Source organism: Aedes aegypti, chromosome 2 (assembly GCF_002204515.2).
Source record: "Aedes aegypti strain LVP_AGWG chromosome 2, AaegL5.0 Primary Assembly, whole genome shotgun sequence".
Lineage (NCBI taxonomy): Eukaryota > Metazoa > Arthropoda > Insecta > Diptera > Culicidae > Aedes > Aedes aegypti.
The window spans coordinates 326,298,599-326,315,823 of NC_035108.1; the positions used below are offsets into that span (position 1 = coordinate 326,298,599).

Below are 17,225 nucleotides of genomic sequence, written 5' to 3' on the forward strand. Positions count from 1 at the left end.
AATGAACCAGAATGACCACGCTAGCTTCCCGCATGGCAATGACAGCGGAGCACTGGCTGGTAGCGACGATTTCTGGCCGAAAACGATTATGCTGGCTGGTGCACTCAAATGAGCGGCTTCAGTTGCTGCGGCTCCGAAATGCGTGGTTCTTCGGTTCTAATGCGTGTTGTATTCGCGTCCTATTGAAAACTGAACTGAGGACGCGAATGACTCTCGAAATTTGCTTGCCGACCGTGTTCACAGTCTGACGGCAAAAAGAAAAATGAGGGAAGAAGCAGGGTGCGGTGCGCTTTTATAGTGGGAAGCGGGACCGAAAAATGTGCTTGAACGTGATTGGTTAGATAAGAGAGGGGTCAACGTTTTACGATATTTCAATAGTTTGTTGCTAATAATCAATAGTGTCCTCCATTTGAATCGACGCGTAGATAAATTTCCAATCGATTCATGGATAAATATTGAAAATCTATCGATAAATGACTGAGTTATTAGCGGTCAAAACCTGACCATTTTTCGTTACATGCTCAACTTTTCGTTTTTCTGAATTGTACCCCCATATGTTGCCGTAAGACGTTATCCAACGTCAAAACTCAAAACCATATTTAACCATCCAGTCGTCGCGTGGTTCGTCACCGTCAGGAAAACCACGTTTCTGTTGTGAGTGAAAAGCGAGTTTTTTTCACCAGTGTTGTACATAATACAACTGCGCGACGACTGAAGTGTTAAGAAACACGCTAATTTATTGTTATCTTATTTCGTTTACTATGCAAAACATAAAACACTTAAATTCTTCAACTTAATTTTAGGGGGCAACGTGGCGTAGTTGGCTTTATAAGCGGATGATCATGGGTTTGATTCCCGGCCCCCTCGACAAAAATCTTCGTCAGTCCGCTCAAGTACAGCACGAGCCCATCCGTTCAACATCACGGTCGTCTGAAAGCGGACTGATACCTGACCCTTCTCTGAGCGAACGCTCAACTGCACCCGGATTTAATAACAATCGACAAAAAAACGGTAATGAACAAATGGACCACTCTTAGGACTGAGAAACCATCCCTGCGTGCTCTTCCATCTACCTGCGAAAAGAAGAGAACGCAAAGAGACAGCGTTATTGCATCAGATCCAAAAATAGATTAGGTAATAGAATAGTGTTAATCTAGGCGTTGAGCTGTAGTACAATATTTCAGTCGATCCTCGCTCAAGTGATGCCCAATGATGAACTACCAAATAGAATATAAGTAAATAGAGAATTAAAAAATTCTCAACTTTGTTTATCGAAAAATATCTTCTCAAAAAATATTTTAAAATTTACCCTTGAGCCAAATCTTGGTTGCGCTACTGTTACGTTTACATCTTCAAAAAATCTTTGTGAGGTGTTCTAGAGTAACAACTGTTGAATTCGGATGAATTGAAAAAATAACTATACTCCTAGCCTTTGGAAAAATAGGGATAATCCGAGAGGAAATTACTGGAGGTAATACCGTTGTTGGATTGCTCAATGGATTCACTAGAGAAAATCTTCTAAAAGCGTCCTTTCAAAAATCGATGGAAGAATTTCTAGGGGAATTGATAGAGAAATATCTATAAGAATTTCTAGAGAGATCCCTGTCCCTGAAATCGCTTGACAAATCACTAGAAGATTTCTTGAAGTTTTTCCTTGAGACATCCCAAGTAACATTTTAAGTTTTTTTTTTCATTTACTAGGGGCCTTCCTTAGCCGAGTGGTTAGAGTCCGCGGCTACAAAGCAAAGCCATGCTGAAGGTGTCTGGGTTCGATTCCCGGTCGGTCCATGATTTTTTCGTCATGGAAATTTCCTTGACTTCCCTGGGCATGGAGTATCATCGTACCTGCCACACGATATACGAATGCAAAAATGGCATTTTTAGGAAAAGAAAGCTCTCAGTTAATAACTGTGGAAAAGCTCATTGAACACTAAGCTGAGAAGCAGGCTCTGTCACATGGGTTTATTCTACGAATGGCGTGAGATGAGAATTGTTGGTCTCGTATAGCGAGGTGACAATTCTCAACTCGAGTGAAGTGACTCGCGGTGTAAATCAAATGGAGAGTCACTTCACTCGAGGCGAGAATTGTCACCTCGTTATGCGACACCGACAATTCTCACCTCACGCCACTCGTAGAATAAACCCAACACTGAGGACGTATGCCAAGAAGAAGTAGAAGGTGCATAATGGCCTCAGGATTCGAGCCTTGTACTCAGGTTTGATGGACTTTTTTTATAACAACGGCCTGGCGGGGACGTGAAGAGACTTCACTCTGTATAATATGCACGACAATGCACACTGGTCCAGGAAGCAAATTTAGGCGGACATGAGGTTTTCGTCAAGATTTATTGATTTTAGAGCCATAGCTTCTTCTGAGAATATGTTCAGAATTGTCAGTACTACAAAATGTACGGATCAAAAAATTTTTTACGGTGATCGCAAAAGTGACGTATACGCCAACTTTTTTTTATTTGAACGAATCGTAAGTTGGTATGTTCAGCAAAGTTGTAGCAAATAATCATAGAAACAACTTTGCCGAACAAACTTTTTCTTGGTTTTGCTTAAGAGCCGAAATAATGAAGTATTTTTACTAAAAAATCGTTTTTTGCTCGTAAGTGTTTTATTTTTTAGATTTATTGGCCTACTATGTTCTACAAAGTTTTTATACTTATCATTTTCTACAACTTTGCTGAACATACCAAAGTTGTATTTCTTATGGTTTTCATGTTATTTGAGTTTTTCATCTTAAAATTAGCTATTTTGTATGCCTTGTATCTCAACTATAAGCACCTCAAAAAAATATGTCTTTCCACCAAATGATTTTTCAGTCTTTCTAGTACATTTGAGCAAAATTTGGAGAAGATGATATTTTTCTATCTCGTTTAAAATCGATTTTACTAATAGACGATATGAGATAAATCCATATTTATTGAATACTAGTGGTCCCGGCAAACTTCGTCTTGCCATCAAGTAGGCTATTGAAAAACGCTATGAATCGTCCCATACAAAATGAAAGTTTCGTGCATTCTCGTTTTTCCGACCTTCCCGGTGAATATCCTAGGATTTGTATACACACAAACACGTCGGAACCCGTGCCAAACAAAACGGAGAAAGAGTCATTCAGATCCGCTGACCCGTTCGTAAGTCATTTCATGACATACAAACACCATTCCATTTTTATTTATATAGATTCATACATGTTCAACTCACAAAAGTCATGGCTACCTAAGCACATCAAACCAAAGGTAACACGTGTATTTATGTAGAAAGATAAAGTACATCGTTTTTCAGTTGTTTTAGACTAACTTGGAAGCTTCTGCAAGAAATTCATCGTCTTTTCCTCTACCAGAATTTAATCTATTCCTAAGCAAGATCATCCGGTTGGAAGTCAACATAAGCCGAATAAAATACATATACAAAATTCACAGTCCGATTGAATTCTGTGGCATGATTTTCCCAGAATCTACTGATAGATTTATTCCGCATTTCATATGCTTCTTCGGCGGCATGCCGGACAACATCGCTCCATGCGAAAGTAGTTTTTGCACCATTGGAGAGAGTACGTATCAATCGTGGAACTGGTGATACTAACAAATGCCTCCGCGTTAATCTCCCGATTAAAGTTGGCTACTTTTAAAATGATTGTGATCCGTAAAATGAGGTGTTTGTCAAGTCCCATTGTTTCTGCTACTGTATTGCGCATTTTTTTCACCAGTGGACTATTGCAGAAGTTTTTAACAAGTGCGAAAACGCTAACAAAAGTGCGCAATTGAATCAAATCGGGAAGGTGCCTTCGGGGGACTTATTCTTCGTAATTCGAAAAATAAGTGCTCCGAAGACACCAAGAGTCAATGCAATCCTGCACTTTTATTCACACTTTCGCACTTATGAGGCCGCACTTCGCAGTCCAGTAGTTAAAGAAATACACAATATCTACTTCCCGTAAAAAGCGGCGTGTCGTGTTAAGACCATTTGAGTTCCTACCAGCTGGAAGAGGTTCGTTCAGTCTTAGCCCCAACCCTTTTTTGAGGGGTTTTCGTGGCGATCCTTTAGAATGCTGTTACACTTACTGATACGCCTACAACTATTGCACGCAAGTGGTGTTGTCCGGCATGCCGCATTACCAAAGAAAAACATGAAACATGGAATCCATCAGAATATTCTGGGAAAATCATGCCACAGAATTCAATCGGACTGTGAATTTTGTATATGTATTTTATACGGCTTATGTTGACTTCCAACCGGATGATCTTGCTTAGGAATAGATTAAATACTGGTAGAGGAAAAGACGATAAATTTCATGCAGAAGCTTCCAAGTTAGTCGAAATCAACTGAAAAACGATGTACTTTATCTTTCCACATAAATACACGTGTTACCTTTGGTTTGATGTGCTTAAGTAGCCATGACTTTTGTGAGTTGAACATGTATGAATATTCAATAAATATGGATTTATCTCATATCGTCTATTAGTAAAATCGATTTTTAACGAGATAGAATAATATCATCTTCTCCAAATTTTGCTCACATGTACTCGAAAGACTGCAAAATCATTTGGTGGAAAGACATATACTTTTTGAGGTGCTCATAGTTGAGATAGAAGGCATACAAAGTAGCTAATTTTAAGATAAAAACTCAAATAACATGAAAACCATAAGAAATACAACTTTGATAAATATGAAAACTTTGTAGAACATAGTAGGCCAATAAAACTAAAAAATAAAACACTTACGAGCAAAAAACGATTTTTTAGTAAAAAATACTTCATTATTTCGGCTCTTAAGCAAAACCGAGAAAAAGTTTGTTCGGCAAAGTTGTTTCTATGATTATTTGCTACAACTTTGCTGAACATACCAACTTACGATTCGTTAAAATAAAAAAAAAGTTGGCGTATACGTCACTTTTGCGATCACCGTAAAAAAATTTTTGATCCGTACATTTTGTAGTACTGAAAATTCTGAACATATTCTCAGAAGAAACTATGGCTCTAAAATCAATAAATCTTGACGAAAACCTCATGTCCGCCTAAATTAGCTTCCTGGACCAGTGTGCAATGGCCTCACGCTATGACAAAATAGGTATGATCTCATCTAAATCTAGTGTATATGTTCCGTTCACCGAGTCAAAGGCTGGCTTCTCCAGGTACCTCCTTCGAAAAACTGATAGATGAATTATATGTATGTGATATTTTGACTAAATAAGCGCGTGAACGTGTCCGATTTTGCATTTTTATCACATCTCTTGCAAAAATAAAGGTGATTAATCTTTTTTATTATGTTAAAAAATACAACATAAATAACTTTTACCTTCGAAGGTGCTTCACAAGTTGCTAAAACAGATTACGTAGTGTTCCAACTCGACGGAGCCGGCACCGTTGAGTTGTGCCTTATACTTGGTTCCTATGATCTAAATCTAAACAACGAACTGAAATGGTTTTTAAGGAAAGGACAGATGATATTAGTGTTCGTATAAAAGTGGATTTTTGGTGACTAAGTCCCGCTTAATGCGCTAAATACTGTTGGAAGGAAGTGTCTACACTTCCTCCATTTGAAGTTCAATGTCATCGTCATCGTCTTTGCTCATCAAGGTTTTTCGACTTTCGTCCTTCTCCCGGCTGCTGCCCCCTGTTTTGCTAGCCAGATTAACTACGGGGTTCAGAGAGTACAGATATATCGCGTAGGACACAACGAATATCGCCAGAGCGGTGTTCACGTAGATGGGTATCGAGAACAGGAGATAGCTGAGCAGGGCAGTGAACATCAGTTCCAACGCACTGGCGAACGTTTTAAGGATCGAGTTCATGTACTTCAGGAAGAAGCTGGTGATTATGCCAATGGCTGCATTGTTGATCATGATCACGAGCACTTCGAAGCGGAACACCTCCAGTAGGTGCTCCTTGGTGACTACAGCGGCCAGTTCTCCGCGGAACATCAATATCAATAGATTGCAAACGATCGAGTCCAAATACATGAACACGTTTTGGACGTAGATATTGATGTCAGATCCTTTGCCCTTCAGCAGGTATTCGTTGTAGACTCCAGCGAGACAGGAACAAACTGTCTGTACCAAAATCAGAATGGCGCTGAAGCTGAGATCAAATCCGGATATGTTCTTCCCTCGAAAGGTACCGTCGATTGACTGCTTATCCACGTCTTCGGTGGCCGTTGGCGAAATAGAAAAGTTCCATTGCTTCAGCATACATCCAACCGTTAGCAAGCACAGTGAGAACCATTGCTTCCGACTTAGAGATTTCTTGAAGATCACCTGGAACAGCACTCCGGTTATGACGACGCGGAGCTGTAGGAGCAGATAGTACGTCGTCGGGTCGAAGGTGGACAGATTCACGAAAGCTAGGTTGTTGTACAGACAGTACAGGAATGCCGGCACAAAGTACAGTAGTAGAACATCGCGGCCCTCGATGACCTTCACCACCAGCGATTTGATTGAATGCCTGGAAGAATATGAACATTCATTGAAACTTGTCTAACTATTCAAAATTTACTATCTATACTTACTCTCGACAGTAAAGCACTGTGGAAATAACTAGCTTCAGCACTTCGGTCAACAGCACAACCAGTACTGTGTTGTAGCTGTAGCTGTTATCAGCCCGTTGGGAAGCAGTCACAAGAATTCCTACGGATAAGACATGGACATAACATTGAGTTCAATCGCCCACTAAAGAAAGATCTCGTTTAACTTACCCTGCCCCACGAACAGCGACATATAGGTGATGAAAATAAAAACGCTCTTCTTGCTGGGAAACAGCTCCCCCCAATTTATCCGCGAGTTCGTCATCTTTGTCGGATGTATTTCTCTTCCAATGCTTCGTCTATATTTAAACTAGGTCTTGATAAACGCTTCTCTCGCCAGTCGCAATCAGGAAGCGAGTATCAAAAGCAATAACGAGTGATGTCTTTGCTTCATACGGTTTGACGATGCTGATGTAGATCAGTTTCTGGATTCCGCTTCTCAAACATGTTCCTTCTGAGAATCCCGCGAATTACGAGGCAATTTGTGGCTGCGTTGTAATCTTATCTTCCGCTATCTGCACTTCCTGAGATGATCAACACTGGCGTTTCGCCCAAAGAATCATTAGCATAAATCGCACTAAATTGGATCCTCTATCACAGCATATTGGTCGAAGCTACTAAAAACGGCCACAACGCAGGATCTGCAACGAATAATGATCAACAATATTTGAGCAAAGCTATTGAAAAACAGATTATTGAACTCGTCCTACATTTTCTTTTGGGATCAGCCAGCGTATCTTCTTCTTCTTCTTCTTCTGTTTGAGCTGTCATCAAACAGCTCGGTAGGGAGGGCTGAGTGGCAGAGACTATATTGCCCTGTTATTGATTTTATCGTCACATGGACAGTTCGTTGGGAGCTAGCATTTAACAGTTCATGCGTTTCACATTAATAATTATTTTGCTTCAGGTTATTATAAATCTAATTTGATTTCTTTCAAGAATTTCACTACCTCTTTAAATGTTGCAATATTTTTAGATTTGAACAGATCAAGCAAAGATCTATATTTACATTCAAAGGAATATTTTGATCGGATTCTTCCAAATCTACTACAGACTAATATGACGTGCTCTGCTGTTTCAGGCTCTTGACAAATTTCACAGTTTGAATCATCAGCTAATTTCATCTTAAACAGCCAAAACTTCGAGTAGTCGTGACCAGAAAGTAATCTATTCATCAGCCTTATCTCGGTTGCAGACAGATCCACACCAAAGAACCACGGTTCTTTTCCGATTGAATTTTGGAAATTATAGAACTTAATCCCTTTCCCTTCAACCTCAGCATAATCGCGATACCACAGGTTTACATTTGTCAATTTATTGTTTTTGAGAATCATAAATGCGTCTTTAATCAATATAACGTTGGACATGGTCATAGTTCCCGTTGTAGCTTTTTTCGCTAAAGCATCAGCTATTTCATTTCCACTAATGTCCACATGGCTGGGTATCCATTGTATGGTAACCCCCCATTGTGCAATTTTATACAGCATATCGTTTAATAATTTTGCATTTTTAGTCTGCTTACACGCCGTGCTTAATATCGTACATGCTGATTTAGAATCTGTGTATATTATAGCGTTACTTATGTTGTTTTCTCTCACACTATTAAGAGCAATATCTATTGCAATTAATTCTGCCGTAGTAATACACGTTTCTTTTTGTAGCTTAAATGATTGTCTCGTCTTAAGGTATTCGTTAAACACTCCTATACCACACACGTTGCCGATCTTAGATGCATCTGTGAATATTCTTGCCTTGTCTTTATATTTGCCATTCATCATACATAGCGAAGCCTGCTTTAGTTGAATTGGGTTTAAATTTGATTTTTTAACAGTTATTAGCTTTATATCAGATTCTATAACTAAATTTAGTGGTTTCTGTGTTAATATTTCTAAGGGGGATATACTATTGATAAGTTCTCTATTTTCAAAGTAAACAGTTTCTAAATAAGATAATTTTTCTGTGGATGTTGTCTCAAAATCTATTGATTTAAGTTGTTCGCAGATAATATTATTGCAGTGAAAGTTCCTGGCTATTTCTTTTGCTGTACAATAGCTATGGCGTATTTCTACTGGTTCTTGGCCTGATAATGCTATTAAGGTATTTATAGGAGTTGAACGTGTACAACCGGTTATCCTTCTAAGAGCAGCGTTTGTAGCAGTTTGCAAATATTTTTTGTTGCTTTTTTTTTGAATTATTGAAAACTGAGGCACCATATTCAGCAGTACTTCTTATTAAGGCTTGGTATATATTTATTAATGTTTGCGGATGGCTACCCTTCTTAATGCCACTAATAACTTTAATCATATTAATTCTTTCATTTATATTATTTTTAATTTGTTTAATGTGGGCACCAAAACTAAGAAACCTGTCTAATGTTATCCCTAGGTAAGTGTGATGTCGTTCCGTTTCAATTAATTGATCATTTATTTTTATGTTTAGGGTCTTATTACTGTTTTGAAATAGTATTGCTTTCGTCTTTTCAGGGTTCACCGTAAATTTTAGTTTTTCCATTTCGGTATTCAACGTATCTACAGCTACTTGTGCCTTTTCATTTAATTCATTTAGACATTTTGCTTTTATAATAAGTCCAAAATCATCGGCAAATTGTACTAATACTATGTCATTATTTGATATTTGGTGAAGCTGTGAGGTGTAAATGTTAAATAATGTTGGCGATAATACATCCCCTTGAGGTAAACCGTTTGACACAATTCTTTCTAAAGTTTCACTTTTAGTTTTAAAAATTATTTTTCTATTCTTCAAAAAGTTTGTTACCCAGTTTACTATTTCGAATGGTATTGAGTATGTATTCATAATTTGTTCTAATATGCGTGTATCTATTTTGTTAAATGCATTAGAGAGATCCAGAAATATTACTGCTGTTAGGAATCCTTCCCGTTTATTATTTTTAACTGTATTTATTACGAAGTTTGTACAAGTGATAGTAGAATTATTCTTCCTAAAACCGAAAGAGGTGTTAGGAATTATTTTATTGGTTTCTGCAAATTGTTGAAGTTTATCCAAAACGGCTGAATTTATTATTTTAGTTATTGTAGGTACTAGCGATATTGGACGTTTTCCGTCTATGTTACACTGGTCTTTACCAGTTTTGGGTATAGCTACTACTTTTATCGTTTTAAGTGAAAGTGGAAGTGTGCAGTTTTTCCAGTTTTTATTTATTTCTCTGATGATTATTAATTTTGAATCTATGCTTAGTGCACGGAGCATGTCATATGAGATTTTGTCTTCCCCTGGAGAGGATTTTGGATTTTTGCTTGCGAGTATGCTATTGAACTTTGTCAAATCCATCAAATTATAGTCTACACTACCATAATATCCTTCTACTGATACAAAGTTGCTTTTTCCGAAGTGTTTATCCAAGAACTGATTTGCTAGATTTTTGTCTTCTACTATTATGTTATTATTTATTTTTTTCTTATTTTTCCCAGTTAATTTATTAATTTTGTTCCAGAGTTGGGAAGAATTTAGTGATGGGTCAATGCCAGCTACAAATTCCATAAATTTATTACATTTTTCCTCTTTCTTGGTTTTATCAAAAATTGCTTGTGCTTTCTTGAATTTAAGGAGATTTTCAAGCGATGATTGTTTATTATAGTCTGCTCTACTTTGATTTTTGTTCTTCCATGCCTCTTCAACTCTCTCCGACCACCAAAATTTTGGACAGTGTTTGTTTTTAGTTTTACTATTTTTATATATTTGTTCTACTTTATGTTGAAAATCATTTAAATCTGTGATACCTGTTAAATCTAGTTCACTGATTTTTTGTTTTATTTTCTTGTGATTGTAAATGTATTTTTTTTTTTCAATATGTTTATCTGTTGTAAGTGCTATTTCTATTGCTATATGATGACTTCCAATGTTATAATTCAAAGTTTGCCATGAAATGTTGTTGTAGAGATCTGGAGAGCTAAGAGAAATGTCTATAGATGTAGGTTTTTTGTTTAGTTCTATTGGAAAGTATGTTTTTGATCCATCGTTAAGAAGAATCACATTATATTCATTAATTTTGTCCATTATAATTTCCCCTTTACTATCACTGTAATTATTACCCCAGGCGAAATGGTGCCCATTTACATCACCCCCAATTATAACCTTTTTGAATTGTTTTATTGTTTCAAATATTTTAGTTAGATCTTCTTCTAAGTTTTGGTTTGTTATGGAAGGAGCTATGTATATGGAAGCTATGACCATGTCCAGACGTATTATTTTTATTCCTACTACCTGTGTTTCTCTTGACAAAAGCGGGAACTCTATAATAGAGTATCCCCAATCCTGTCTCAAATAAATCCCAGTCCCTCCGTAGTTATCTTCTCTAGACTTGAAAAACTTGTGATATCGCGATATGTTGTACTTACTGGATTGTTCCTGGTTTGAATCTGTCCACGTCTCCGATAATAAGGCCGCCGAATAGTCCCCTCCAATCAGCGACCTCTGAAGTTCCTCTTTGTGTTTCGATAAGCTTTGTATATTTATCTGTAGCAATCTGAAAGAAGCCATTTTAAAGGAAAGAAAGAGAATAATTAGAATATTGCATTATCTAGCTTGAAATGTTGTTTGGAAATTTGTTTTATGCTTTCGTGTAAATCTTGAGGTAGATCGTTCTTCTGTACTAGATCGGTGTAGAAATTCATTAATGCTCCGCGCATGTTCCGTTCTGCTGTTTCGTTTGCTGCCTGCTTAGCTTCTTCGGCTATCTTTTCCCATCGCTCTTTGTCGGTTACGGCGTATTTGTTGTTCAATGCTGTTCCTTGTTCAGATGACATCTCCATTCGGTGTTCTTGGAGAATACGGTTGCGTTCTTTTTCGATTCTCACTCGTTTCTCGTTCGCAATTTCGGCTTGCTGTACTGTTCCTTGTGGCTTCGGTGCTTGCGGCTCTGCTCTTCGTTTGGGTAGTGCTCCTGTGTTCTGCGTTGTCTTTTTCGTGTATTTCCCTGCTGTCATCTTCGCAAAAGTCTCCGTTGGTGTTGGGTATTCTGCGGCATCTGCCAGCAGATCATACATGTTGCTATCCAGGCGAGGTTTCAACATCTCTCGAGCTTCGATGTAGGTTAGGTTACGTTTTGCCATCAACCCTTTGATTCGTTCTTGTTTCTCTCTTTCCGGACAGTTTTTGTCCGTGGTGCTGTGCGAGGATTTGCAGTAAAAGCATTTGGTTGGATTTTTGCATACTGTGTAGTTGTCATCGTCCTCATCGTGTATCTCCGAGCATCTTGAACATCGTCGTCGTCCTTTGCAGTTTTCAGTTTTGTGGTTGAAGCGATGACATTTGCCACAAAACAACACCCTTTGTATGTATGGTCGTACTCGATTCGTACAACAGAAAAGTTTTACCTTTTCCGGTAGCCGACTGGCTCTGAAGGTTACACTTACTCTGTTTGATGGTCTCGCTCTTCCATCAACGAATCTGTTGAGGCGGTAAACGTCGATCACCTGGCATTCGCTCTCAATCTCCATCATGATTTCCTCTTCGGTGATGTCGGTTGGGATTCCGACCAGCACTCCTCTCACGCTGATGAGATGGCGGGGTACGTAGGCTTTGTATCCTTTTTCCTTCAAGCGTTCATCTCCGACAAACAGGTTGGCTTTGATGTAGCTGTTGAAGAATGCTACGATTTTGTTACGTCCAAGATATCGTAGATCCGTCACATGGTTTCGGTACTTTTCCAACTTCCTTATCATCGATCCTACTGCAAACTTGTTGATGCGTCCCTCTCCTGTGCTTTCAACGAAAACACGATATGGTGCCTCGTCGCGAATCGTGTACAGATATGATTCCTGTTCCGGTACTTTCTGCGTATTTTTCATGTCCTTTGCCGCTTCGTCCGCCATTTTTGATTCCCCACGTGCTCCTGGGTCCGGCGGTTCTGAGCCGCCGCCACCTTCCGCCATTTTGTATCCTTCTGCTGCCTTCAAGAAAAACTGGTTTTTCGCAAAACTCTTGTTTATTTCAACTTTTTCACTGTTGTTTTCAACTACTACACCGCGTTTCTTTTTCACAAACAAAACCTCCTTTTTTCACCGTCGCTCAAAAAACCCGGAAATTTCACTTTAGCTACACTCCGATTATAGGACCGTTCGCCTTGGCGTTAACTTTCCGAATGAGCCAGCGTATCACCCAGAAACTCGTTGCAAACAAAATAAACAGTCCGGCTCGGTTCGTGTCAGGTTGACTGAGGGGAAGGAATGTGATCAAAATTGACTAATCCTAGACAAACATTTAAAAAGGGCCCAAGGTATATTTCTTAATCAAATTACTGACATTAAACATTAGCAGCCTACACGCTAAGAAAATAAAATACCACGCTAAGAAAATAAAATACTGGATAAGTTAAATACCATTCTAAAACCATATTTGGTCTATTCACTCATTGGAATGAATATAAAAGCAATATGCATTGCTAGTATAAACGCTCATTATATTTGAGCATGCTTATATCAAGAATAATCCTTCTGGCTGATAAAGATGAAAAAAACTATGAATTTGATAAAAACTGTTTTTATATCATTTTGGAAATATGAAAACAAAATAACAAAAATGAAAGTGAAAGAAAACGATAATTTTATTCATAATTATGATGTAAAGCACCTCTTGCTGACACGAACATTTAATTATTACACATTGAACTATGCCAGTGAAGGCGTTAAGGACGACCCAACTTGTTCCACTCGTCTACTCTTGCTCAATAAAGTAGTTCGGTAGTTCCGCACCATTCTTATTATCTGCTTAATTCTGCCAGGCAAAATCCTGTCGGCAACGTTTCCGCTGGTGGTGTCCGTCGTTGCACTCCAGATCCAATAGCCGGAACTTTTGGGTAGAATTCTGAATGAACAAAAATGTTTCCTAATGATGCAATTACGGAGCCGCTGAATCAAAGAACTTACCTATAGCAACACATGCTAGTTCCATATGAACAATTTATTATACTTTTCACTTTTTTAAGGGAAACAATTATTAATTTAGTAACGCACGATCACCTGGCTTGAGGACAAGCGAAAACAAAATGTCTGAATCGAATTGGGCGATGTCGGTTATTTCATTAAGTCCCCAGACTAAAATTAGCCGCATAATACGCATTGAAAATAATAAATTATCAAAATGTTTACAAATGCATAAAAGATATTACTGCAAAGCATATCCTTTATTCGTTACAATGAATAAAGATGTGTAAAGATTATAAAGTAATATATATTACACTAATTAGCATTTTCCATTTTATCCGTGTGGATAAGTTAAATACCATTCTAAAACCATATTTGGTCTATTCACTCATTGGAATGAATATAAAAGCAATATGCATTGCTAGTATAAACGCTCATTATATTTGAGCATGCTTATATCAAGAATAATCCTTCTGGCTGATAAAGATGAAAAAAACTATGAATTTGATAAAAACTGTTTTTATATCATTTTGGAAATATGAAAACAAAATAACAAAAATGAAAGTGAAAGAAAACGATAATTTTATTCATAATTATGATGTAAAGCACCTCTTGCTGACACGAACATTTAATTATTACACATTGAACTATGCCAGTGAAGGCGTTAAGGACGACCCAACTTGTTCCACTCGTCTACTCTTGCTCAATAAAGTAGTTCGGTAGTTCCGCACCATTCTTATTATCTGCTTAATTCTGCCAGGCAAAATCCTGTCGGCAACGTTTCCGCTGGTGGTGTCCGTCGTTGCACTCCAGATCCAATAGCCGGAACTTTTGGGTAGAATTCTGAATGAACAAAAATGTTTCCTAATGATGCAATTACGGAGCCGCTGAATCAAAGAACTTACCTATAGCAACACATGCTAGTTCCATATGAACAATTTATTATACTTTTCACTTTTTTAAGGGAAACAATTATTAATTTAGTAACGCACGATCACCTGGCTTGAGGACAAGCGAAAACAAAATGTCTGAATCGAATTGGGCGATGTCGGTTATTTCATTAAGTCCCCAGACTAAAATTAGCCGCATAATACGCATTGAAAATAATAAATTATCAAAATGTTTACAAATGCATAAAAGATATTACTGCAAAGCATATCCTTTATTCGTTACAATGAATAAAGATGTGTAAAGATTATAAAGTAATATATATTACACTAATTAGCATTTTCCATTTTATCCGTGTGGATAAGTTAAATACCATTCTAAAACCATATTTGGTCTATTCACTCATTGGAATGAATATAAAAGCAATATGCATTGCTAGTATAAACGCTCATTATATTTGAGCATGCTTATATCAAGAATAATCCTTCTGGCTGATAAAGATGAAAAAAACTATGAATTTGATAAAAACTGTTTTTATATCATTTTGGAAATATGAAAACAAAATAACAAAAATGAAAGTGAAAGAAAACGATAATTTTATTCATAATTATGATGTAAAGCACCTCTTGCTGACACGAACATTTAATTATTACACATTGAACTATGCCAGTGAAGGCGTTAAGGACGACCCAACTTGTTCCACTCGTCTACTCTTGCTCAATAAAGTAGTTCGGTAGTTCCGCACCATTCTTATTATCTGCTTAATTCTGCCAGGCAAAATCCTGTCGGCAACGTTTCCGCTGGTGGTGTCCGTCGTTGCACTCCAGATCCAATGGCCGGAACTTTTGGGTAGAATTCTGAATGAACAAAAATGTTTCCTAATGATGCAATTACGAAGCCGCTGAATCAAAGAACTTACCTATAGCAACACATGCTAGTTCCATATGAACAATTTATTATACTTTTCACTTTTTTAAGGGAAACAATTATTAATTTAGTAACGCACGATCACCTGGCTTGAGGACAAGCGAAAACAAAATGTCTGAATCGAATTGGGCGATGTCGGTTATTTCATTAAGTCCCCAGACTAAAATTAGCCGCATAATACGCATTGAAAATAATAAATTATCAAAATGTTTACAAATGCATAAAAGATATTACTGCAAAGCATATCCTTTATTCGTTACAATGAATAAAGATGTGTAAAGATTATAAAGTAATATATATTACACTAATTAGCATTTTCCATTTTATCCGTGTACTCTGACCTGAGAGAGACTCGCGAAGAGGAAAAATATCAACGTCATATGCAGCCCAGATTCCCCTCTCACGAAACGTCAAATGCAGCCCACCGTTTTTAGGGCTGAAAAAGTGAAAAGTATTGTGTTCAAAGTAAACTGTTATTAAAAATCTCAGACGGCGGAGCAGTTTTTTCCAAAGTTACAGATAAATCTAAGCAGAAGCTTAATTATTTCTAATGTCTGCTACATTTGCTGGCGTAAAATTTCACTCAAACGGCTATTTATGATTCGATGTCATGCAAGCTCAATCATTTTTTGCTGAGAGGTTCATGTGAGGTTTCGAACAGCATGCGCATAATTAGTATAAACCAGGGGGTGGGAAACTCGACACACTGTGCCCGGCACAGTATTCGGCACAGTTCAGCACATCTGGGCACCCTTCTAATCGACAGTTTGTTTTTCTTTCCGCTGATTGGATTTGACAGCTGAAACTTTGTTTTTACTAATCACATCAAATGGTCGTGCGGCTCAACCAGATTGTTGTTATCCCGAATTTGTTTGGTAAGTACAAAATGAAGAATACGGTGCAGGAGACCTTTCTGTGCCACCGTCCGACGATGGCCAATCTAATGAATGCGTCTCTGCTATGCAGGTATACATAATCGCACCTCGTGGTAACCCGCACAAACGTATCCACGACGGGAACCGAAACATCGTGATCACCGAGATTCCAAACGGAGGTACATATTTCAAAGTGGTCCTACCCAACATCTTGTCGGATTTGATTGTGACCAACTACTGAAGAGGACCTGGAAGAGGAACAAGTTTCGAAATCTCTGCCAAGGAATGCTGGGAATATACCTGATCGAAATGGTCAAGTGGTACTCGCATGGAATCCAGTACATGGCCGTAAAAGGCAAACATCAAAAAGATTAAAGATAGATCGTTGACATCAACTCTTCGAGACTGAAGCGGGAAGGTAAATTGATCACCCTTGGCAGAGATTCCGACCAAGGTAAGACAGCTGAAGAAAATGAAGAGGAACCTGTGAAGGATTTCAATGATGAAAAAAAAAACTAAAAATAAAGATGAATAATTTATAAACTATGTGTCTTGGTTTGCTTCCAATATAGCTTCTTTATTACTTTGCAACCAATAGCAAGTCATTGGCGTACCATCGATAATATGAGTCTGCATTGACACTGTACTGAAGGTAGTTTCCAGTGAGAAGCAGTGCTGGGAATGGTAATAGTAGTAGGCTTGAATTTTCGCGAAAATCACGTGGCTCTCCCAGTACAGTAGTTCAAAAACGTGAATCTCATCAAGTAGCCTATGTTGGGTGCACGAATTTTCTAAATCATGAGTGTCATTGAAGGCTCTAAATGCGGGAAATAGAACATTTTTCTACAGTAATTCAGGGTTGCCCTTAGCAACGGGTGTTTTGCTATTTTCAAGGCATTTTGCCTACAGCAGCGATGGGCGTGAGTTTCACTGGCTTCGCTGACTGTGATTGGCTTTGCTTGGCTACTGTAGAGTGAATTTCAGATTTTTTCCCAACCCTGGTGAGAAGTATCATCAGCCCCGTCTCCCATGGATTCCAAATGCTTTCCGGTCGCTCCACATCGCACGTATCTTCTCCCTCTCCGGAAAGTCTGCTAAATTGGTT

General features: G+C 38.0%; 1 protein-coding gene across 1 annotated transcript; it reads right to left on the reverse strand.

The window, feature by feature from the left end:
• Positions 1 to 5,212: 5,212 nt before the first annotated feature.
• Positions 5,213 to 7,270, reverse strand: LOC5568241 (CMP-sialic acid transporter 1). The gene is made up of 4 exons (XM_001657883.2): positions 7,239 to 7,270; positions 6,700 to 7,169; positions 6,514 to 6,631; positions 5,213 to 6,449 (listed from the first exon to the last, which is right to left on the reverse strand). Exons 2-4 carry the CDS (start codon positions 6,791 to 6,793, stop codon positions 5,531 to 5,533), a joined length of 1,131 nt encoding a protein of 376 aa, XP_001657933.2. The 5' UTR covers positions 6,794 to 7,169; positions 7,239 to 7,270; the 3' UTR covers positions 5,213 to 5,530.
• Between the last annotated feature and the right edge of the window lie 9,955 nt (positions 7,271 to 17,225).

What these genes read in the sequence shown, in the direction of transcription:
- LOC5568241 (XM_001657883.2), bottom strand. Translation starts at nt 6,793, where the DNA reads ATGACGAACTCGCGGATAAATTGGGGGGAGCTGTTTCCCAGCAAGAAG. An exon ending in GTCGCTGTTCGTGGGGCAGG is followed by an intron (nt 6,632 to 6,699) that starts GTAAGTTAAACG and finishes TCTTATCCGTAG; the next exon opens with GAATTCTTGTGACTGCTTCC. An exon ending in ACAGTGCTTTACTGTCGAGA is followed by an intron (nt 6,450 to 6,513) that starts GTAAGTATAGAT and finishes ATATTCTTCCAG; the next exon opens with GCATTCAATCAAATCGCTGG.